This window comes from Berghia stephanieae, chromosome 1 (assembly GCF_034508935.2).
Source record: "Berghia stephanieae isolate SIO BIC M18660-M18661 chromosome 1, UCSD_Bste_1.3, whole genome shotgun sequence".
Lineage (NCBI taxonomy): Eukaryota > Metazoa > Mollusca > Gastropoda > Nudibranchia > Aeolidiidae > Berghia > Berghia stephanieae.
In genome coordinates this window covers 24,920,358-24,944,773 of record NC_088360.1, presented here as the reverse complement: position 1 = coordinate 24,944,773, position 24,416 = coordinate 24,920,358, and the positions used below count along the sequence as shown (strand labels likewise).

General features: G+C 35.4%; 1 protein-coding gene and 1 non-coding gene across 2 annotated transcripts; one reads left to right on the top strand and one right to left on the bottom strand.

Annotated features, from left to right (window-relative positions):
• Positions 1–1,380: 1,380 nt before the first annotated feature.
• Positions 1,381–20,692, bottom strand: LOC144970850 (GPI ethanolamine phosphate transferase 2, catalytic subunit-like). The gene is made up of 13 exons (XM_078910949.1): positions 20,194–20,692; positions 19,524–19,733; positions 18,590–18,781; positions 16,285–16,423; positions 15,069–15,278; positions 14,516–14,736; positions 13,565–13,697; positions 11,854–11,996; positions 8,545–9,233; positions 6,674–6,859; positions 4,875–5,397; positions 3,536–3,717; positions 1,381–2,014 (listed from the first exon to the last, which is right to left on the bottom strand). The coding sequence occupies exons 1-13, from the start codon at positions 20,563–20,565 to the stop codon at positions 1,804–1,806; spliced, it is 3,411 nt and encodes a 1,136-aa protein (XP_078767075.1). The 5' UTR covers positions 20,566–20,692; the 3' UTR covers positions 1,381–1,803.
• Positions 20,693–20,863: 171 nt separating this feature from the next.
• Positions 20,864–20,936, top strand: Trnaa-agc (transfer RNA alanine (anticodon AGC)). Its single transcript has one exon. It is a non-coding gene; the product is annotated as a tRNA-Ala (tRNA).
• The last annotated feature ends 3,480 nt before the right edge of the window (positions 20,937–24,416 follow it).

Genomic DNA, 24,416 nt, shown 5'->3' with positions numbered 1-24,416 from the left:
ACAAAATCCAACAAAGAGGAATACACTCAAATGCTTACACTATACATTAAAGATGACAAATATAATAATACATAACAGAGAGATGATTTACAAGGAAAAAAATATCATCTTCCAAAACAATAACTATGCATTTGACTGTTTCCCTCCCAGTCAGGAATCAAACCAGGGCCAGGACAAAACCAAGTAATCTCATTCCAAGACAAAGACAGAAAGCATGTTGGAAAATAGCTATAAGGGGATAGAAGACACAGCAAGTGCCTCCCTGCCCACTATGGGAGGTCAGGATCCCCACCCAGTCTCACTTCCTTGATGTGGTTGCAATACCACAAACACACACACATACACAAACACACAAACACACACACAGAGTACCTCAACCACTCATAACACTAAAAATGATAGTTTTCTAATTAGTAAATAAACAAATCAATCAATCCATCAATCAATCAATACCTTAAATAAAGACATAGACAAATCAAAATGTCCTGCAATCCTGTATAGTAATAATAGTAATTCAACCAGCTGCAAATGTAACAACTCCACTGTTCTCCCTTTGAGAACTCGGACCTTGGCTTGGGTACAACATGATTGATATTTTACATTGAATTTAAATTGGGGTTTACGAAATATTCAAATTAAAGATTTAAAAGACTTTTTTAAAATATACTTGATAATATTTAAACTAAAAAAAAATTATTCATAAGCCCTAGCAAAGAACTTTGTTTTTAAGATGTCTCCTGATCGACTCACACTCAGAAATGGTCTTTACTTCTGAAGATGATTATTTTATACTTTTATGGATTTTTGAGAGCCTACAAACCTATTAGCCCATTTCAGTGCCAATAAAAAGGAAGATGATAGAAAAAAGTTGAAGATCTGAAGTTAAAGGCACCAAAAAAAAAAAGGGAAGACAAAGGGGACTGATTCAGAGAAGGAACAGGAAATGTCACATGATGCAATCAACAGAAGTGTCAATTTTGACACAACTTGTTACACAGAATTCCCCCAAACAAGGTCTCAGTCATATTGTATCGATGTAGATACCAGAAGTATGTAGCTGTTGCATGGTTATACACGTGTAGTGCCTATCTCACTTCATTATCCTGGTAATCAATCATGACTATATTTATTTATTTATTTGTTTATTTATTTATTTGTTTGTTTGTTTGTTTGTTTGTTTGTTTATTTATTTATTCATTAATATATATATATTATTATTATTTTTAAGGTCAATATCCCTATACCTGTTTATTGTCGTATTTAAAATATGGAGATAAATCTAAACTGGCAAAGTGACGACAAACATTGGGTGTCTCCCATTCCTGAGGTTTCAAAAAAAAAAAAATCATGACTCAGCGTCTCTCTCTCTCTCTCTCTCTCTCTCTCTCTCTCTCTCTCTCTCTCTCTCTCTCTCTCTCTCTCTCTCTCTCTCTCTCTCTCTCTCTCTCTCTCTCTCTCTCTCTCTCTCTCTCTCACTCTTAGACGGTTTTGGAGCCTTGTTAATGACATTCGCCTTTGAAATAGAAAGTCCAGAGTTAAAGTTCTGCTCTGGGTGGTGCAATGTTGAGTCCTTAGAAAAGACTCTTCACTCACATCTTCTCACTGCACTCAGGTGTAAAATGAGTACTGAGCCAGTGACAGTATTGTCTCTTGTCAATAAAAAAATAGATTGTAAAAGCGCCTTGTCGGTGTCATGTCTCCTCCTACATGATATGTGTTGCTGTTGGTTTGGGACACCTTGTCAAGCACTTTGAGCCCATTTAGTGGATATTGCACTATATAAAAGTGTTTTTCTCAAAAGCCTCAAGTCACCAAATACTGCCCACCATAAAACCCTAGGGCTACCACAGACAAGACCAACGTCTCCATAGCCTGATACAATAACTTTGGAGAGAAGACAGTCCACACAAATAGATGGTATCGCTGAGTGGCCACTACGATGCAGTAGACGGCCAAAGGGAACAGCATTTTGAGGGACAACCAGCTCATGGATTCCAGGAGAACATTCTTTAGTCTGAAATAAATTCAGAAAAGTAAGTTTCAATAATAACAAAATATGTATTATGTCGGGATGAAGCAGGAGTCAGAAAGATAATTTCAAGATATAATACACATAGGTTTTAAAAATATTTTCTCTCTTCAAAACTTTATACAGTGCAACCTCTTTATAACGCCATTGACGGGACCCAATCAAATTCCAAGCTGTGTGATTTTCCCCGGTTCTTTACAATTGTGGACAAGCTATTATAGGGAAACCCGAGGCCTTGTCCTTGGGTGAAGCAAAACAAGACAAAAAGCTATTTTAGTTGGTGCTGCAAGTTGCACACATGTTCACAACATGGTCGAACCGCAAGTGAACATTTATGCAATGTAAAGCACCAGCTTAGCTCGTTTTTTGTCTAGCTTTGTCTCCCATACAAAGCAGTCCCAGAGAGAGGGGGAAAATATAGTTGGTCAGTCAATCAAGCCTTTTCATTGACTGCAACTATTGAATTTCATTGATCAGAAATCAAGCGTTTTCATTGGACCAGAAAGTTCTCCTTCACTATCATTTTAATGTTGCCAATTACCGACATATCAATGTTACTATACAAGGGTTTTGACAATGGGAAGGTTTTATTAATAATGATATATAGGGAATAAAATTGGGAAGGACTCCATGTCGCTATAAAGTAGATGTCATTATAAAGGATGCTGTTATAAGTGGGCTGCACTGGACTCAATCTCTTCAATAAAACTCATAAAATTAACCCAATTTTCATATTTTTTCCATGATGAATTCAATTCTCTGCATTTTCAATCATACTGTTCTTCTTAGACAGAAGATCACAAATGAAAGGAGTTGAGATAATAGAGAATAAAAACATTCCCTGGGATCGAGAGTCTAACCCAGGACCAGTCTTGTACAGAACCCTCAGCTTGGCTGAAAGGAGTGCTGGATGGGAAAGTCCATCTTTTAAAGGTATATATTATACTCCAACAAGAACCTTGAGAGAGGCTAGGGGGATGACATTAGTAAAACCAAAGATACTTCTTGAGGTTGGCACTCAATCAGTTCAATTTGTCACCACTCAATGTCCCAACAACCAGTATCCCTAAGGTCATCCTCATCCCTTCAAACTTTTAAAACACAACTAATAACTCGCTTGTTCAGACCTGCCAACCCTTCATATTCCAAAAGTGGAATCAGAATGCCTGAAAATAGGAATTTGAGACAAATAATAGGAATTTCACCTTTAAATCCCCCCCCCCCCCCCCCCCTCCTCCTCATTCACTCTTTTTTTATTCTTACATCATTTTTGAAAATCGGAATTTTCGAGACAATGGCGGAATAGTACAAAAAGGAAGAGTGAAAATAGGAATGATTCCGTCAAAAAAAGAAGGGTTGGCAGGTATGTAATCAATTAATGACACAGTGGGCAATGTAAAAGTTCTCAAATGATAATACGAGCAAAAAAAAAAAAAGATATAAATTCCACCCTGACAAGAGTGCCAGCTTCATCATTTCGCCTTTCCAGCATTTGTGTCATCCTACCTATGACTTCCTTCTTTCCCTGGGTAAATGAGGCACATGATTTTAAGAAAGGAGAGGAGCCAGAAAATGAGACCGCTGTATGTAGAGAGAGCCATCAACAATCCAATGGTGACAGGGCTGTATTCTGTCACTCCAACATAGCCGGCTGACACGTCCACTGTGCTGATACTGTTAGAATTGCCCTGTTAATAACCATAAATAAATAAAATAAAATAAATTCCCTTTATTCATCCCATAGGGGAAATTTTTCTCTAGGGTCTATTCCAAGGGAAGACTGGAATAACCAGGCATCAGCTGCAGTGCAGCGCCGCAAATTGAGCTGGGGCGAAGTGACTTGCTCAAGGCCACACAGCGCAGCGGCTAGTGATTGTACTCAGTACTTTTCGGGTACAAAGCAAAGACCGTATCGCTGAGCCACGCTAACCCCAATCATTAATTGTGATTCGATTAAATTGTTAAGTCTTAAAGATAAACAATAAATCTTTTTAATGAAGGATTAAAACTATATCTACGTTCCTTTGTTTATTGTTTTGCTGACAACGGGTAAGCACCCAAGATGTACATTGTTTGTACTCTGTCCCTCCAAAGCCATTCCTTGTTCAAAATTTCCTTAGAAATGAAATAAATTCAAATTTCAAAAGTCACAATTTTATAAGCTGTTTTCAGTTTTTAAGCCCGAAATATTCATTGAGTAATTTTTTTATTTTTTTTTTAAGCTGTTAAATTCAAAATTTTTGTACATTACTTTTAACAGCCCAGTTGAAAGCGATGGGGGCTGCCTGAAGCCTGGAATCGTAAAAATACTAATGAAAAAGTGAAAATGGAAAGGCTTTGGATGGGTACGGTACAGACAATGTTTGTATTGTACTGCTCCCATTCAAACCCTTTCCATTTTTGCTTTTTTTGTTAGTATCTTAACAGTCACCAGCTTCTGGCAGATGACTATTTATTATTTACAGTGTTGGTTTCACCCTGACATAATAGCGGATTGAGATGACCTTGACCTTTGTTTTATTTATTGGAGCTTTTAAAAAAAAATAGTACAATATTAAATAAACGAGCTCAAAGCGCTTTACAGGCGTCCCTAACCAACAGCAACACTTAACATGTAGGATTAGATATGATGCCTCATTTTACAGTCCTGTGAAAGAATGTGAGTAAAGAGTCTTTTCCAAGGACTCAACTATGCACCGCTGAGAGTGGGACTCGAACTCAGGGCCTTCAGATCCGAAGGCGAGCGATTATTGCATAAAAAGGAGGTAGAGAGTCACAATGTTGAAAATAATTACAGTAGGGTGGAAAAAAAACCCAAACAAAACAGCAAAAACACTTTACTCACTTGAAAAAAGAAGAAAGCATGTCCCATCCAAAGGAAATATAAAAGAACGGAAACTGGTTTCATCTGCAGCTTGATGACTGCGTGAACTGCCATCTGTTCTATCAATGACATCATAGCAACTACAGGAATGTTGTGGGGACGGAGGACTAGACACATAAAACAAAGCCACGAGGTGGTGATACCGTTGATGATGTGCAGGCGTCTATCCTGGTTTGTGTGCAACAACAAGGGAGATAAATCCCGTTTCACGCTGAATAAATCTCTGAGATTCCTTCCCTCTGATTCGCTGACTTGTGGAGTTGGTGTAGGAGCTTTATTGTTTTTACGAGATTTAATTACGTGGAGTCCTGGTTTTACATTTCCTGAAGATTTGATAAGATTGTTATTTCCCTTGGAATTTGATGAGACCCTCTTTTCTTCAATAGAGTTATCAGTCTCTCCTTCAGTGATGGAAAGTGGTAAGAAGGACAAAAGAACAGTAAGACCCATGAACATGTACGAAATTCTTGCTTCCATCACACCACTGGAAATGAAAGAAAAAAACATACGTCAAATAATGAATATGCATTTTTCTTTTTTAATATTTACATATGTATTGTTATAATCACTATTGATCAAGGGGTCCTGATAGCAGTTGGTAGAGCGAATGAGGAGGAGGGGGTGGAGGGGTGGGTGGGGGGGGGGGGTGTTTAAAGGTGATATTTCTATTTTTTGTCTCAAATTCCTATTTTCAGGCGTTCTGATTCCACTTTTGGAATATGAAGGGTTGGCAGTTGGTAGAGTACTCGCATCACACTCTTCCGAGACTGATATCTCGGGTGAAGTCCAGATTTTTTTCAGACCCAACTATCAACCCAGCAGTGATTGGGTCTGTTAGATCTGGTGGAATATATATATATTGATTACAGTGATGCGGGTGGAAAAGGACAGAAGAAAACTTACATCAAGTCAATCACACAGCTCGATTATAGAACCCGCCAAATCTCAATTACAATCAATTCAACTTCCGTGCAATGATTACTATCTATAGCCCCCCTGAGTGTACAGGGTTATTAGAGTCATATAAAATCAAGTCATTTTCTGTTTCATTTTAAAACATATGTTTATTTATTTATCTATCTATTTATTTACTGATTTATTTATATAATTCTTTTTTTTTTTTTTTTTACTTTTTAATTTATGGGTTTTTTGTTTTTTTTTATATTAAGGTCAATTTCCCTATACCTGTATATCGTCGTAATTAAAAGACGGAGATAAATCTAAATTGGCAAAGCAACGACAAACATTGGGTGTCTCCCATTCCTGAAGTTAAAAAAAAAAATAAAAGAAATTCAACTTCCGTTTTCAGTGAGACGAGATTCCGGATGAAAATAAAATTGCTTAAATCAACCACACGTCCTTGATGACAACAAAATGCGTAATGTGGAACAAAAAAGCATAAAAGGGTAATTTGATTTTTTTTTTTAAAGCATAATAATAAAAGCTCTGCACAAAGTAGTAAAAAAATAAGTCTTTCAAAGCCATAAGGCAATGAGGATGGAGTTTATCGCAATTTCTCCAGTGTGAACTGAACAACAGCAATTAATTGCTACCCTTCAGATTGAATGCTAGTCTATCACAAAATAATTTTTGTCATATCTAACAGACCCAGCTACCCGATCGGGCAAGGAGGTCTGAAAAAAATCTCTACTTCACCAAGGACAAAGCTCAGTCCCTTTGTATGTAAAGGGAGTGTTCTACCAACTGCAAAATCAGGACCCCAAGAGATAGACACTGAGATAAAAAAGGCGACAACCAACCTGTGTGTGATAAACCTTCTGTCTGGAAAGACAAGAGCTCCACTGGCAGCCCGTGACATGTAAGCACACACCAGGGACAGGTTGACACAGGTGATGTGTAGTCTAGGTAGAATGAGGCTACGACTGGCACCGATCACAACTAAGGACAACAGGGCGACCAACGACAGGGTGGGCTTATTGTTTGGGCTGTGAATTGAAAAGTCAAGATTAGAGAAAAATTGAAACCCACCGTCTCAAACAATGTTATGTCCAAATGATTTAGATGATAATTTTACTATTACAGTCATAAATATGAAATCTGGATTAATAATAGTAATAATAATAATAATAATAATAATAATAATAATAATAATAATAATAATAATAATAATAATAATAATATATAATATAATAGATAATGATATATAATATAATAATAATAATATAATATAATATATAATAATAATAATAATAATAATAATAATAATAATAATAATAATAATGAGAATACATAGTTTTATATAGCGCCTTACCCCGTATATCAACAAGCTCAAAGCGCTTAACAGTAACGTGGCTACTTTCAATCAAACATACAACCACTCAAATATGCAAAATGAAACAATGCAATATAATTTTACAGTGTTACATATCAAAAAGAAACCTTTCAAGATGTTTTTTAAATAAATCTGCATCATTACTGTCTCTGATATATCTTGGAAGGGAGTTCCAGATAACGGGTGCCGAATATACAAACGATTAATTTTATAAAGTCTTATTCAAAACTATAGACATGGCTTCTTAAAATGACGAAAATTAAAATCTCATAATGCTGGTCAATTTTACTTTAAACAAATTGTTTTAGCACTGGTTCAATCTGATACGATGCCATTTTGAAATGATAGAGCAAAAGTTAAGTGTTAAAATTAGAAAGTGGGAATTTTTAAAAAAGATTTGTATTTATGATTTTAAAAATTAAAAAAAAATTTTTTTAATGAAAAAATTGTAACCTTATATATAGCGCAATATTCACTTAACATGCTAAAAGGGCTTTACAAAAGGTCTGAAGACCACAGCAAAACATATGTAGGATCAAACATGATGTCTGAATGCATTCATTCATTTATTTTTTTTATTTTTTTTTTTTTTTGGACAGATACACTCCTCTCACTAGGCAGGTAATCATTTTTATTTTGCACATGTGAACAGTGGAAGAATTAGAGTAAAGAGCTTCAAGGACTCAACTTTGCCCTGTAAACATCAGGACTTGAACCTACGGACCTACAGGTAAAATGCCCACAGTCATATAACACAAAACCACAAAGCTGCACAGTACACAAACATCACTGGCTATGCGTCTTTGCTCCTCAGCTGGAGTCTGGGTAATCTCATGAAATTTCTTAAGAAGGGCAAAAAATAATAATTTCCCCTGAGAATGGGGTGGCTCAGCGGTAAGTTGTCTCGTTTGGTCACAAAAGTCAAGCAATATTAAGCGTGGTTAGTAGATGAATGAATGACAATGATCGTAGAAGATTCTGGTCCCGATATTGTGTCCTCGGGTAAGGCACTTCACAAAAATAAACTCACTCAACTCAAGTGTGAATGAGTACCTAGTTATAGGCAGTGATTGACATTCTAAGAGTGTTAGTCCAAAAAAAAAACCTAACAGGCGACTGATACTGTATGAAATTGGAAATATGGCTCAAAACTGTCTGCCGGAGGAATAAATAAATGAATGCGAAGTACATTGAGCATGGTAAATCCGTGGAAATGCACTAAATATGTTCACATTTTAAAAATATTATTCATTCATCCTACCTATCTATACACCCCCCCCCCCCCTCCCCGAAATCATGCAATTGTTATTTCCTGTTATCATGGATTATCCGACTTACTTCATCAGCCAGTCCCCAAAGTCTGGCTCATTTATCCACTTGTTCCCTGTCTGGTTCCAGCGTCTGAGGATTCTCAGAAACACCAAAATGACTACCAGGCTGACACAAGCATGAACAGCTTCCTTAGCCGAGATCAAATTCACCGAATTTGCTGAGTTCCCTGCATGGGCATCGGCCACATCAAGAATGCCCATCTCTTGGTTTGTTTTCGCGCCTTCCTTGGATAGCTGCTTGTTGGTATCAGCGTAACGTATTTCTTTGAAATCATCGACAAGACTTGTTGAGGTAGAGTCTTGGTGAACGTCGTAGGAATTCAACCCACCAGCCTCATACTGTTCCTTACTTTCCATTGTATCATCAATATCATTTCTGGTTTCTCTACCGCTATAGTTGCGATCTAATTCAGTTTTATCGGCAGAGCATTGTTCATTGTTTACAGCATGAATAGAATGATACTCAGTGGCTTTTACTAAATGTGACAAGTCTATATTTAGTTCATGAAGCAAATGGCGGCTCTTTATATATCGTATTCCCAGCATCAATATTAACAGTAAATGTATGGACGTGGTTAAAAAGTAAAAAGTCTGATGTTCTTCCTCTACAAAGCTGCTGGACAGGAGGGTGAATGTGTGACAGATGGTAGCCACAATCAAAAACCATTCCACCATGGTCTTTCCTGTCGTCAAATGCTGTGGGTAAAATAATGAAACTACAAATAAAAATCCACACAAAAATAGTGAGAATAGAAATTCTGTGTTTTGTACTAAATAATTAAGTACCTAAACTTTAATGGTGAGACTTCAGAAATGCATTGCTATTAGAAATAGATGGTGGGGTTGAAAGCTGTCTCCTTTTGTAAGAATGTTGAAGTATTATGCCTATAATAATTATGTAATGAGAAACATGAAACTAATCATATCATTATCATTACTTTGTTGAAGTGAGAGAGAGTTAAAAACATTTTTTTTAAAATAGCTTGCGTGATTAATAAAGGTATATCAGCTAGGACTACATTACGTGTTATGTGTGGCTGATATTGTGAAATTAAGAAAAGCAATAATGAGCATTGCTATAATTTACTTACATACCGTCAACTTCAAAACTACTGTCCAAATCCATCAAGATATGAAGTGAATAGAAAAGTGCCAGAAGACAATAGAGAATAAAAATTTTTATTTTTTTTTTTTTTTTCCCGCGGCGGTGGTGGGGTTTGAACCTGCGACCTTATTGGTACGACAACTCCGCCTGGCAGGTGAGAGCGTGGCTCTACCGTGTGAGCTATCCACGAACACAAAAATATTCGTTTCAAACTCAAAGTCATTACTAGATCCCTCTCTCACCATTCTTGAGATCGCCGATTCAGTCGTACACCACCATCGCGAATAATTTTGACCAGCAGTTAAGCTTAATAGCCAATTTCTCAACACAAAACATAAAATAGAAACGATTGAGACATTGAGTATGCTCCGGTGTATGGGTGAATTTTTAATTCAGAAAAGTGAGTGAGCAGGCATTATGTTGGTAACAAAAGAATGAAGTGAATAGAAAAGTGCCAGAAGACACAGGGAATTAAAATTTTTTTTTTTTTTTTTTTTTTTTCCGCGGCGGTGGTGGGGTTTGAACTGCGACCTTATTGGTACGACAACTCCGCTGGCAGGTGAGAGCGTGGCTTACGTGTGAGCTATCCACGAACACAAAAATATTCGTTTCATAACTCAAAGTCATTATAGATCCTCTCTCACCCACTTCTTGAGACCGCCGATTCGTTCGTACACCCCCATCGCGAATAATTTTGACAGCAGTTAAGCTTATAGCCAATATTCTCAACACAAATCATAACATAGAAACGATTGAGACATTTGAGTATGCTCCGGTTATGGGGTGAATTTTTAATTCAGAAATGAAGGTGGACAGCAGCACTATTTGGTAACACAAGTATGAAGTGAATAGAAAAGTGCCAGAAGACAATAGGAATAAATTTTTTTTTTTTTTTTTTTTTTTTTCCGCGGCGTGGTGGGGTTTGAACCTGCGACTTTATTGGTACGACAACTCCGTGGCAGGTGAGAGCGTGGCACTTTTCTATTCACTTCATATCTTGTTGTTACCAACTAAGTGCCTGCTCCACTCACTTTTCTGATTAAAAATTCACCTACACCGAGCATACTCAATGTCTCATCGTTTCTATGTTATTATGTTTGTGTTGAGAAATTGACTATTAAGCTTAACTGCATGGTCAAAATTAATCGCGATGGTGTGTACGAACGAATCGGCGGTCTCAAGAGTGGTGAGAGAGGGATCTAGTAATGCTTTGAGTTTGAAAAGAATATTTTTGTGTCGTGGATAGCTCACACGGATAGAGCCACTCTCTACCTGCAGGCGGAGTTGTCGTACCAATAAGGTCGCAGGTTCAAACCCAACCGCCGCGGAAAAAAATAAAATAAATAAAATAAAAATTTATTCTCTATTGTCTTTGGCACTTTCTTATTTCACTTCATATCTTGTTGTTACCAACATGAATGTCCAAATCCATGTATGACTTGCAAAGTTTCAAAAGTGCATAGTGCCCCAAAAAGGATGATATATCGATACAAGATCGTAAGAAAATGTATCCTCTAGATTTCATCATTTCAATATCTGACCAATCGTCTCAAAATGGCACCATGTCAGCGTGAGCCTGATGCTTAAAGTTGAATTATAATCCTAACTTATAATATTCAAGTTTAAATAAATACCTTCATTGACGGATGTGATTTTTTTTTTATCCACCAAAAATTTTAATTTCACATTTCTTATCATCTCTACTTTAAAATTAATTTTCTTTATCTAGTTCTTTCTCACAGAATACCATATTGACATGGTGTGTCATACATAATATCGAATCCTCCTGTTTCAATGCAGCAGTGACATTAATATATTGACGGAGGTGATTTTCTGCTTTTTTATCCACCAAAAATCTAAATTTCATTTCATAATTCTTATCATCTCCACTTCAAAAAGTCAATTTCCTTCAATCTTGTTCATTCCAACATAATACCAGTTTGACACAGTGTGTCACAAGTATAGAATCTTCCGGTTTTAATTTAGTAATGACATTACCACAAGTCAGAGTGAATATTAAGCTGCTAGAAGCTGTAGATAGTGAAAAGGCAAGTACAAAAATAATGATTATAACAGCTTCAAAAAAAGAACAAAATGCCAAAGATGTTTCTACTGCTTTTGTTAATGTATTATTGGGCTTACTATTTTGTTGTTTGTTTTTTTATAAACTACATTTTTATGCATTTTTGTACATTATTTAATAGCATTTACCACAATTTGCTGTCTCCAAGATGCCACTTTGCCACAGGTTAAGGCCAGATGTACAACACAACATATAAGAACTCCAGCCACGAAGAGCTGCACACTAATATTGAAAGGAGAAGCTCCACACATCAACACACTTGGTAATCCACCTAAGGGGGATAATTTATTTTTTTTTAATGACTTTGAATCAGACAATTGTTAATATTAATTGTGACTATGACCCAATGTGGTATTTTGTCGATGAAAATTTATTATAAAATCACAATGATTGGGAAATTAAGGTTTAATAATAATAAATCTTTATTGTCCTTAAAAAAGTGGCAATTTGTCATTTGGTTACACATTTATAACAATACAATATTGACATAGACACACTCACACAGATGCACACTACATGGTGTAGATTGTACATTTTCATTAACTTTAAGAAACAAAACTCACTTCCTTAAACAAAGGCATTTTAAATTTGAGTTCATGGTTGAGTATAGGTGACATTTGGTCATCTTAAAATTATATAAAGGGTGTTTTTTTTTTATTACTACCCTATAAAGAAGTAAAATAGCTTAAAAACTAGAAATGATAGAAACATCTAGTTATTGCATAATTTTCCATCTCTATTCAAGTTTTTTAGGGGGTGAAAATTTCAGAAGATCCTGTAAGACGTTACAATACAGCCAGGCTTTTTGTAAAAAGGGAGATGTGGTAGTACATGATTTGTTTTTTAGTTTTTTTATAAGTATTATTTTTTATAAGTTGACCTTAAATTTGAATATTCTAAGCATATGTATGTATAATACTGTTACAATGTGATTGGTCACAATTTCAAAAGGCATTCTATCCAATCATATTGAATTTAAAAATGCTTTAACTTTAACATTTTCAAGACAGGATTAGGCTTTAACAAAACGTACAATCTACACCATTTTGACTTTTTATTTTCATCCTTCCATAATTTTAAATTGTCAGATATTTAATGTTTGTTTGTTTTTAAGGGTTTTACGGCGCTTGCAACACATTTAGGTTATATCAGCGCCAGTAAAAAGGAAGAAAATTGGACAGTAAAAAGTTCTAGAATTACAGTTAAAGCACCCAAGAAAAAGTAAGACATAGGGGAACTGGGAACAAATAGGGATCAGATAGATTCCAAGAGCATACCACCAATGCACCTAGTTTGAGATCACCTATAAGTATCATCCAGACACAAGTACAAAATCCAACAAAGAGGAATACACTCAAATGCCTACATTATACATTAAAATAACAATAATACATTACAGAGAGATGATTTACAAGGAAAAAAAAATCATCTCCCAAAACAATAACTATGCATTTTACTGTTTCCCTCCCATCTAGGACTCCGGCCAGGGCCAGGACAAAACCAAGTAATCTCATGCCAAGACAAAGACAGAAAGCAAGTTGGAAAACAGATATAAGGGGATAGAAGACACAGTATGTACCCCCCTGCCCACTATGGGAGGTCAGGATCCCCACCCAGAGATATTTAATCTTATCCAAATTAAAAAATCGGTTCAAACAAACGACATCTTTTAATAAAATTTTTAAAAAATATATTTCATTTAATCAAATAAACCAAGTGACATTTTTAAAAAAAGAATAAATATATACAAAAAAATAAAAATTAATAAATGACAGCTTTAAATGACTTCATTAACTTTGATTTGAATATTAAAAAATACAGAAATAACTCTTTTCTCACCTGTACACATAATGATGTGTGACATGAAGGCAGATCCGACAATTGATACAATCAAACTGAAGTATTTTGAAATTGATGCTTCTGGTATTGTGAGGTCTCTTTTCAATCGTGTTACCATTATGGAGATCAGGATCTATGAACAAAAACGCAAATGTTTAATAGGCTGAGACAAAACATCATCTTTAAAACATTTCAACATCAAAAATAGGTAATTAAAAGATCAATAATGTATAACACCCTAAAAAATGGCAAAGTTTGGAGAATATTTCTAACTTTTCCAGTTTTTAAGCCCTGTTCGTGAAAACTCACCACATCATGTGACATTATTAATAGGGAAAGCTTTTCATATATTTCAAACATATTTTATAGGGTGGGATGTTCCAATTCGGACACTCAAATGACTCTCTCAGCTCAATGACTTCAAATGGCCACACACCAAAAGTAATTGGGAAAATAACTGCTTTATGTGTTGCACAAACCACTAAGCGAAAATTTTAGGTAAAATGCACAAGCGGACTAATACTAATATAAAGGTGACAACATAAAATAAACGCATAAGAACATTTATATAGTTCAATATCCACTAAACAAGCTCAAAGCACATGACAAGGGGTCCCTAAACAATAGCAAGACTTAACATTTAGGACGAGACATGACACCTGTAAGGCGATATTACAATTATTTTTCGATAGAGACAATGTTGTTAACAGCCAGGTACTCATGTTACACCTGAGTACGAGCAGAAAATGTGAATAAAGAGTCTTTTCCAAGGACTCAACCTTCCGCTGTTCAAAGTGGGACTCAAACCCTGGACCTATCGATCTAAAAACAAGTGTCATACCACGAGTCCACAAAGCCACACAACATAATATCTTGTGTAAGCTGTGTCTGTTTTATAAACTAAGTCCTGAAACTTCTTGCCTGCAGTGACATGTATCAGTTAGAAATTACCAGCCATAGTAGAGTGATAGAGGTGGCCATGGCGTACACGTCATACTGAGAGGACAATTTGCCAACTCTCTCTGCCATTAGTGAAAGACTCTCTGAGTACAAGTTCAGCAAATGTTGTCCAGCTCTTTGCCATTCTTCCGTGTCATTAGCCGGCTCTTTGCCAACTTTCAACCATTTCTTGTATTCATCTGTTGTTGTTGCAAACAAAATGTAAGCAGGTTCTGAAATAAAAAAAAAAAGATATTGAATGATACTTTTAGACAATACAACAAAATAGGAAAAATAGATTGATTCATTAGCTACAGCTATATTGGCAAAATAGGTAAAAGGCAATGGGAAAAGGTAAATTAAAGGAGAGCACACAAACAAAATTGAGGAGTTTGATTGAAAGATGATCGTTTTTAATGACTCGCCAAATGACCAATTGTAAAGTTAAATCAGTGTTCAATTGAACCTTATAACCAAATACTGGTAAAAGAATGTGAGTTTGTATAAACCTCACTGCACTTGAAAAATGCTTTTTAATTTTTTCAAAAAACCTGTTTCACACTACCTCGTTCAAAATCTTTGACAAACTTCTTGAATACACTCAAGACCTGTTGAGCATTCTGATATAGAACAGAGACTTTCTGTGGCAACCTGTAACCCACTAGAGTGTCTGTGATGACCTTGCCAAGGTTGTTCAAGGGCACAGGAAGTCCAAGTAGCATGGCAATGGTGGGACAAAGGTCTGTCTGGGATACCAGGCCTTTGTAAAAGGAGTCTGAGGAATATGATAGAGGAAAAAAAATAATAATAACCATAACAAAGCACAATTTATTTGACAAGCAACACAAGTGAGCTCATTTGTCATTTAACTATAGTTTTAAAGCGACAAATTAAATAGAAGAAAGTCAATGTGTACTTATTTGCAATGGAAATACTCTAAAACCAACCAAAAATATAATGCATGACAAAATCATTGAAATAAGCCTATAATTGTCATTGTTTAATAGGCCTTCAAACATATACACGTAGTAAGAAGTCTGTGCTATCATAAATCATCAAATAAACAAGGGTATGAGCATTACCTTTTTCTTCCTCAAAGAATTGAATTAATTATGACGTCGTTGAATAATATTGCTTTTGTTTGTCATATCACAAATCCTGCTTTTAAGTTTTAAAGTGCAGTGTCATTAATTTTAGAAGTCAAAATCAAATTATAGGTTAAGAAATATTAAATCTGAAAACCATTCTTTCAAAACTGTATCTGCATGCACATTTCCAGGTTTTATGAGTCAAGGAAAGCCCTGAATGCTGGTGTATTTGAGTAGATTCTCCTTTATCATTTGTTTATTTACATAAATTACACTAGAAAAATAAACAACCTTTCAATAAACAAACAGTAAAAAAAAATATTATTGTTAATACATGCCCATTGCTATCAATAATTTGTTTTTTTTTTAACTTTTTAAAAGAAGAATAAAGAAGAAAAAAAGTAGGGGGGGGAGAGAGAGAGAGAGAGAGAGAGAGAGAGAGAGAGAGAGAGAGAGAGAGAGAGAGAGAGAGAGAGAGAGAGGGAGAGAGAGAGAGAGAGAGACAGAGAGAGAGAGAGAGAGAGAGAGAGAGAGAGTGAGAGAGAGAGAGAGAGAGGAAGAAGAGAGATGGTGGAATGCATAGGATACAATGGTATCAAAGTAAAGGAAAACCAATAATCTTCCTAATTAAAGGTATGTCACCCTATTGAACCATTCACTCTTATATCAAATAAATGAAATAAGTAATCATACCTTTGGTCTTAATAGTAGGACTGAGAAAAATCAAGGGCACCAAAATCTCAGAGGGTGATGACCCTCCATGTCCACCTTGGTCACTCATCCCGTGGTCACCACAAATCACAAGTAGGCTGGGAATCCCTGATTCAGAGTCCTGATGAAATCAGTGAAATGACATGTTTTACTTATTTTTTAGCCAATAAAATTCTTCCAATGCAACCAATCTGTCTCAAACAGTATTATTATGGCAGCATAAAAAAGATGCAGAAAACCTAATTTCAAAGGTAAACTATGAAATTTGAGTGAGATTAAAATACATGATTAAAAAGAATTAATGACAATTCATTAACTGCAATATGCAAAAATGTTATGAATCGGCATAGCAACTGGCAACAGCAGGCAAAAGAATTATTATTATTTCATTATGGGATGAGATGGCAGAGACAATTGATTACGCATTGTACTTTAATCTGGGGAAACCTGTGCTCAACCCCTGCTGTCAGCATTTTGTTTCTTCCAATAGCAAGAACTTTGCCCCAATTGCTCACTTTGCAGTGTTGCACTGCGCCTTATACTTTTGTATGAGCTGCATTGGTTACCAGTTAAAGTGAGAATCAAATTCAAACGAGCAGTATTGTGCTATAAGTGCCTTAATGATCAAGCACCATTGTATATTACTGAATTTTTAGAAACTTATAAGCCAACGAGGAGTCTACGTTCTGCACTAGATTCTACAAAATTAATTGTTTCAAATAAATATAAATATAAATTTTACGGCGGCAGATACTTCAGTCACGTAGGACCTTCCATCTGGAACTCTCTTCCTAAAAGAATAAGAGAAGCGAAGTCCTTATCAATACAGTAGAACATGAAAGTAACATACTCGGAAATAGCGAGAACTCGGAAATAGCGAGTAAAATCTAAATCCCCGTTTTTTCTCTCTTATTTGAGTCAATAAAATTAGCATGAAAGTAGCGACTATGAAAAAGAGGTCAACTCGGAAATAATGAGCATTTCCTGCCCCAGCCTAGGACTTCGAACGAAGTAAAGCAAAACAACAGACAAGGGCGATTTAAATATTTTTAGCCTAGCTTCTTTCCTTTTTTTTATTTTTCGTTATGAGTAAAATTATATAGTAGTCGTAGCCTAGTCTGTAGTAGTACATAGTAGGGGAAACACATTTGGGTGTGTGTGTGTATTGGGGGTGGGGGTCAATTATTCACCCAATGTGGTGCCACGCGACACGCGATGTAAGCACTGGCAGCCAAGCTGTCAACACTTAGCAGCATCGGTCAGCGAGTAGCATTCGTTAACGAACAACACGATCAGCGAGAGAGGGGAGCGTGGAACCATCATTTTCAGTGGATCAGTGATTGAGTGATGCGCTTGCTTACCTCATCAAACATGCCTAGTGCATACAAACACTCGCACACACACACATACACGAAATCTTGATGGAAATGGAAGGGGTGGATCAACTTCAACCAGTGACATCTATAGTATATGAAGTCCTAAACTTCAACCCGTGGCCATCATTACGTAGTTAATGAAGGCCGTGTTCAACCCTGCCCCCACCCCACTTCATCCACACACTTGCACGCACGCATGGCACACACGCACAAACACACACACACACACATTGTCTTTCCATATTTTTGTACGGCCGAGTGACCTTTCCTGGCAACTCGGGAATAGCGAGAACTCGGAAATAGCGAGTAATCAGGAGTGGACCCGTCGAACTCGCTATTTCCGAGTTCTACTGTATTTAAATCAAAGTTAAAACACCATCTCTTTGTTAAAACACATCTTGATTAATGCATCTTTGTAATTTGACCCCAATATGAATGTTAATTTAGTTTATGTTATTATATCATTATTTTATATTAATTCCGTATTTGACATAGCATGTGGATGTATTATAACATATCTTGTATTAATGACTTTTTGTTTCGTTATTACATTGTTGTAATATGATAATATTATGTTGATGTAGTATGTATAATGTTTCATTTGTATAATAATGTCACTTAATTATTGTTTCGCGCATTGAGCATCACCCAGTGATGAAAATGCGCATTAGAAATGTCATGTATTATTATTATTATTATTATTAACGCCAGAGTTATCTTGGTCTTTTCTGAAAATACATATTTTAGAAGAATTCCTCTGAGGATTTATTTCACTTGACACAAACTGAGTTGTCTCAAACCAATCTCTACCATATGAGTTTTTAATATGTATTATATCAAGGTAAGAAAAAAAATAAATTCCAACAAGATTTTCAAAATTCCAAGAGGCCTTCAATAAGTCAAAACAGTACCCATATTTCCATCGCAGTATATATCTGGTCAATGACATCATCCATTTCCCTCAGTTTTGGCCAGATGAGAGGACTGTTGGGCCCAGAAACATGACCAATGTGGTCCAATCCCAAGTAATGGAGGATCATTATATCCCAGTCTACACCTAGCTTTAGCTGAGATGGGAGATGTCTGGTAACATTTAGATCGACCTAAATTTTGAAAAAAAGAAATCAAAAATCTATATCATCCGACCACAACCATATTAATGGGCTTTTTAATTTTTTACCTAGATCACTCTTTCAGCCAGTGGCGTATCATATCGATACATGTTGGGTATCTTTTAAAAATTGAGCTTTATATAGTGCAACATCCACTAAATGTGCTCAAAGCGCTTTACAAGGGGTCCCTGGTCAACAGCAACATTTAACATGTCGGACGGGACGGGACGTGAAGCCTGTTAGGCGATATTACAATTTTTGGGACAAAGACAACGCTATTAATGGCCAGGTACTCATTTTACACCTGAATACGGTGAGAGAATGTGAGTAAAGAGCCTTCTCCAAGGACTCAACTATGCATTGAGCGCGAGGCTCGAACCCAGGACCTTCTGATCTGAAAGCGAGTGTCATACCACTAGACCACATAGTCGCACAATTTTAAATCATATTATTGTTCTTTTAAAATTACAGTAAACCTCATCACTATTTATTTTTACTATTACCTTGTGTGGCATTGATTTATACTCAAGTCTCCAGAAAACAAGGCATTAGGTACATCTTGTAATAAATCATGCATTATGATTAGTAAACATTAAAAGTCACGAAAAGGAAAACTTAAAACCAGAATCAAAGCATATTTTAGAAAACCCTGTAATACGAGGAAAATAAATTGTCAAGGTTAAAAAAAAAAAGACAGGGAAGGTTTTAAAAAATAAAGGAAAGGAAAATTAACCTCAGTAAAGTCTGTGACAAAGAAAGAACTTGTTCCATCATATCTGTCGAAATGTTCGGGGAACAAATTGAGCCAAGTGTCATCTCCGTAAAAGACGATCTTTTTGTTGTTCATCTTCATCTGTGTGACAATGTTGTCTTCAGTGAGAGCCGTAGATCCAAAGTTTAGAACAACATCAATGAATCCTGGGATGCTCCCTGTGGTGATGGCCTGGGAATGTTAGTTACATAGTATAGAACAAAATTGGAAAAACAGTTTCAAAAAATAACAAAATATTTAACACTGAACGTTTCAAGATCAAAACCCTTCTTTAGGCAAGAATGAAAAATCAATAAGTATAAGTAAGTAAGAAATACTTACTACCTACTTACTCTTCTTAATCCTCTGATTGGGATGCATTTTGAATCACCGGTGTCAATTCCTTCCACAGATTAGGGTCTTTTGCTGTGGATGTTAGACTAATTTCAGAAGATCTTCCTTTGACTTTGATTTTAATTTTAAGGTGTTTAAGTTTAAGTAAAGTAGGTCTTCATTATGGACAATGTGAATGAGAGTCAAAAGTCGAATCATTTACAGAATTAATTTATTTGATTGGAAAGTCAACGTCAAAGAAATTTACTTTTTTATTTTTTATTAAAATTGCATAAAACCATTTTTAAACTAAACTCACTTTTATCCTCGGAAGTGTCACAGTTGGTGGATGGGTCTGTGCGGTAAATGTTAAGCCATGACCCCGACGAAGGTGTTTGATTGTTTTTGGCAGATATTTTAAATCTGCCTTTGCGAAATCATCTCTCAGAGCATCGATGATCATGAATACCATTCGTTTGTAGATAAAGGGGTGAAATGAACTGTTCTCATTTTTGGAATAAAACTCCGAAACAGGATCCAATGAAGGAATGATTTTCGTCTTTGATAATCCATTCGAAATGTCTTTGATTGGAAAAAATCCTTTCAGATATAGAAGAAAACAAAGAGGAATTAAAAGAATTGTAAGAGAAGAAACAATGAGCATTTTCAAGCCTGTTTGATCTGTGCCCATTGAAGTTGAATAACATAGGTTTAGTAGATTTCATGTTGATAACTGTTGTTAAGACAGGGCGCTGCCATCTTTCTTTAACGAATTAAAAACATATCCCGGAACACGACGCACTTCCGAACTTTCCTTCGGGCGAAAACGGTAGATTTGACCAAAAGCAATGAGAAACCAATATAATTGTGAAAACTAGAAAAAGATAATAATAAAAGGAAAGAAATATAAATAAAAAGTAATTCCAATATTCTAGTTATCATTATCAGTAATTTTGGTTATAATGTTTTAAAGTCTCCATTCCTCAACGGGGGCTGTAGCTCAAGTGGTAGAGCGCTCGCTTAGCATGTGAGAGGTACCGGGATCGATACCCGGCAGCTCCAATTTTTTTTTTTTTAAACAATTTTGTTTTTATTTGTTTATTTCTACATTATTATTGTAGTTTGTATTTGACTTTTCTGCTTCATTTATTATTATTATTACTATTGTTACTACTACCATCATTATTCAATTATTATATATAAATTATTAATATATATAAATAATTTGTATTATTATTATTATTATTATTAATTATTATTATTATTATTATTATTATTATTATTATTATTGATTGGAAATGTAAAAGTGATGGTGATAGTGGTAGTGATAATGGTATAGATAGTGGTGGTAACGGTGATGATTGGGGTGTAGTGATGATGGTAATATTATTATTGTTATTATTATTGATATTCTTCTTCTTCTTGTTCTTCTTCTTCTTATTATTATTATTATTATTATTATTATTATTATTATTATTATTATTATTATTATTATTATATTATTATTATTATTATTATTTATTAATTATTATTATTATTATTATTATTATTATTATTATTATTTTTTATTATTATTATTTTATTATTATTATTATTATTTATTATTATTATTATATTATTATTATTGTACGCATTGATGGTATTACGATTGTTGTATTTTTGTGTGGTGTATCAGTTTATTTTTTGGTTCCATTTACCTTTTTTTTTTCTTTTTTTTTCCACTTTCATGTATGTTGTCATCAAATTGTTGATTTATTGGCGAAAGCCTAAGATTGAATAAACTTTGAATTATTATTCTTATTATTATTATTATTATTATTATTATTATTATTATTATTATTATATATATTATATATATTATTATTATATTATTATTATTATTATATATTATTATTATTTATTATTATTATTATTATATTATTATTATTATTATTATTATTTTATTTTTATTATTATTAGGTAGTAGTAGTTGTAGTAGTTATTGTTGTAGTTGTGTGTATATATGTATTATGTGTGTGTGGTTTTTTGTAGGGAGGATTCTAAATGATTTTTCGGGGGGGGGGGGGGGGGGTGTTGTTGGTTTTAGTTGTTTGTTGTTTTTGGTTTTTTTTTTTGGGGGGGTTGTTTTTTTTTTTTGGGGGGGGGGGGGGGGGGGGGGGTAAGAATACGGCAGCATTGGTAGTATAACGTTTAAGTAAAATGTTCACAAGTCGGACCAGCCAAAACAGTCGTACCAACAAATAACATGGGACATATTAGTGAGAAATTAGTGAGTACACGTACTAACCACCCAACTGGCGGACAAGAAACAATGAAGGGTGCCGAGTGACGTCATTTTCACTCATTATCTCTAAAAAGTATTATGTTAAGACTTAGAGCGACTTATTGAAGACTGAATTTATGGCCAAATCCACAAAATGTCAACATTCTTAAAGTCAACATCTGTCCACTGATAATGGATAAATTAAACGTTGTTTTCAAAATAAATAAAAAAATTAAAATTGAGCTCTTATATAGAGCAATATCCACTAAACGTGGTCCAAAGCGCTTTACAAGGGGTCCCTGGCCAAAAGCAACTCTTAACATGTCGGACGGGACATAACGCCTGTTACTGTTAGGCGATATTACATTTTTTTTTTCGGAGAGAGACAACGCTGTTAACGGTCAGGTACTCATTTTACACCGGAGTACGGTGAGAGAATATGAGTACAGAGCCTTTTCCAAGGACTCGTGTACGCGCCGAGCGAGGCTAGAACACAGGACCTTCCGATCCGAAAGCGAGCCACGCTTCCCCCTATGTTAAATCAACTTTTCAGCATTCGTTTTACTCCGAGGTCCGACATAATACCGATTCGAATGAGTAGGTCACCAATATAAGGTACTCACACGATACGGGATGACGTGGAGTACCACCATGATGGGTGCCATGAAGGAGCGATTTCCGGTGAAATCTTGACAAGCGGTTGTACCAAAAAAACCAATAATAATAATAATAATAATAATAATAATAATAATAATTAATTGTTGTTTTTTTATACTAACAATGACTAACAATCTTACAATATCCGTAGCTGCCTGTAGTCAGGTACTCATTCACACCTGAGTCGAGAGGGGTAATGTGAGTTAAGACACGCCGGGACCAGAATTTTCCACGATCTGTCACCCATCCGACCACTGATACCACATAACATTGCTTGACTTTATGACAGAGCTGAGCAATCAAGCCATGCAAGTTGACGTCACTCTGCCCTTACTTTGTTGTTTTTGGACAGACAGTTTGGTGATTACTTCTCACTTAAAACTCCTCTATCTCGCAGACTACAAACGTTATAAGTAACGCCCAGTTGTGTGTATTGGTACGACTCATCTGACGGTCAGAACTGGTGAGTATTTTACTTAACGCATTCCACCAATACAAAAAGTATTGAAGAAGACGGATAATGAAAGAGTGTTATTACAAAACGGACGCCTAATTGGTGACTTGTACTACATGGAAAGGAAATTTGGTTCCATTTGTCCTGCTGCTGGAAGAATATATTATGAAGCGTTGTGAAGCGCACTGAACATGGCAAATCCGTGGAAATGCGTTACATATATATTCATGTTTTTAAAATTACTCAATAGGAGAAAGGTATCGTCTCAGACGACATCAAGAAATGCATATGTATAAGCTTTCCCTCTCAACAAAACATCATACAGGGCCTGGGCAAAACTCAATAATCTCTATCTGGATCACAGACAGTCAGATGTAGATTCCAAGAGTACAACATCAATAGTTTGAGATTACTTATGTCTCACCCAGCACAAGTCCTCAGAGGAATACACTCAAATGCTTACATTTTATATACATTCAAAATAACAGATATAACAATAACAATATACATAACAGAGAGGCGATTTACACGGAAAAGAATATCATCTCCAAAAATAATAACTATGCATTTGACTGTTTCCCTCCCAGCCAAGCTCTATAGCCAGGGCCAAGGCAAAACTCAGTAATCTCATTCCAAGACAAAGACAGAAAGCAAATTGGAAAACATATATGGGGATAGAAGACACAGTGAGTGCCACCCTGCCCACTATGGGAGGCCAGGAACCCCACCCAGAGATTGTTTGTTTATAGGGGTTTTAAGTCCTTGCGATAATATTAGGTCAAATTCAGCGCCAATAATTCAATAATAAGTTATGACAGAGGAAAAGATGTAGATATAAAGAGAACAGCATCAAAGAAAAAGTAAAAGAAAACGGGGATTGGTACAAATTTTACTATTTTATAGGAAACGGAAGATGACAGGGTTGCGAATCCAGGAGGCCAAAATGTACTAAACTTTTCTGTAAACATATTGGCCGACCCTTTTCTGAGCGCTGAATAACATAACAGACAGATGATTTACAATGATAAAAAATATCACCTTTCAAAAATAGGTACAATACATTTGACTTTCTCTCTCCCAGTCAGCTATGGATCCCTGCCGGGACCAGGAAAAAGACTGAGTAATCTCAATCCAGAAATAAGAAAGAGAGCAACATGGAAATAGAAAA

Bases quoted from the DNA above. Each gene is read 5' to 3' on its own strand.
- LOC144970850 (XM_078910949.1), bottom strand. From the start codon at position 20,565: ATGGGCACAGATCAAACAGGCTTGAAAATGCTCATTGTTTCTTCTCTT. The intron at 16,424-18,589 runs GTACTGTTTTGA...TGATTTCATCAG, and splicing joins ATACTGCGATGGAAATATGG to GACTCTGAATCAGGGATTCC. The intron at 14,737-15,068 runs GTAGTGTGAAAC...TTTTTATTTCAG, and splicing joins TGTCAAAGATTTTGAACGAG to AACCTGCTTACATTTTGTTT.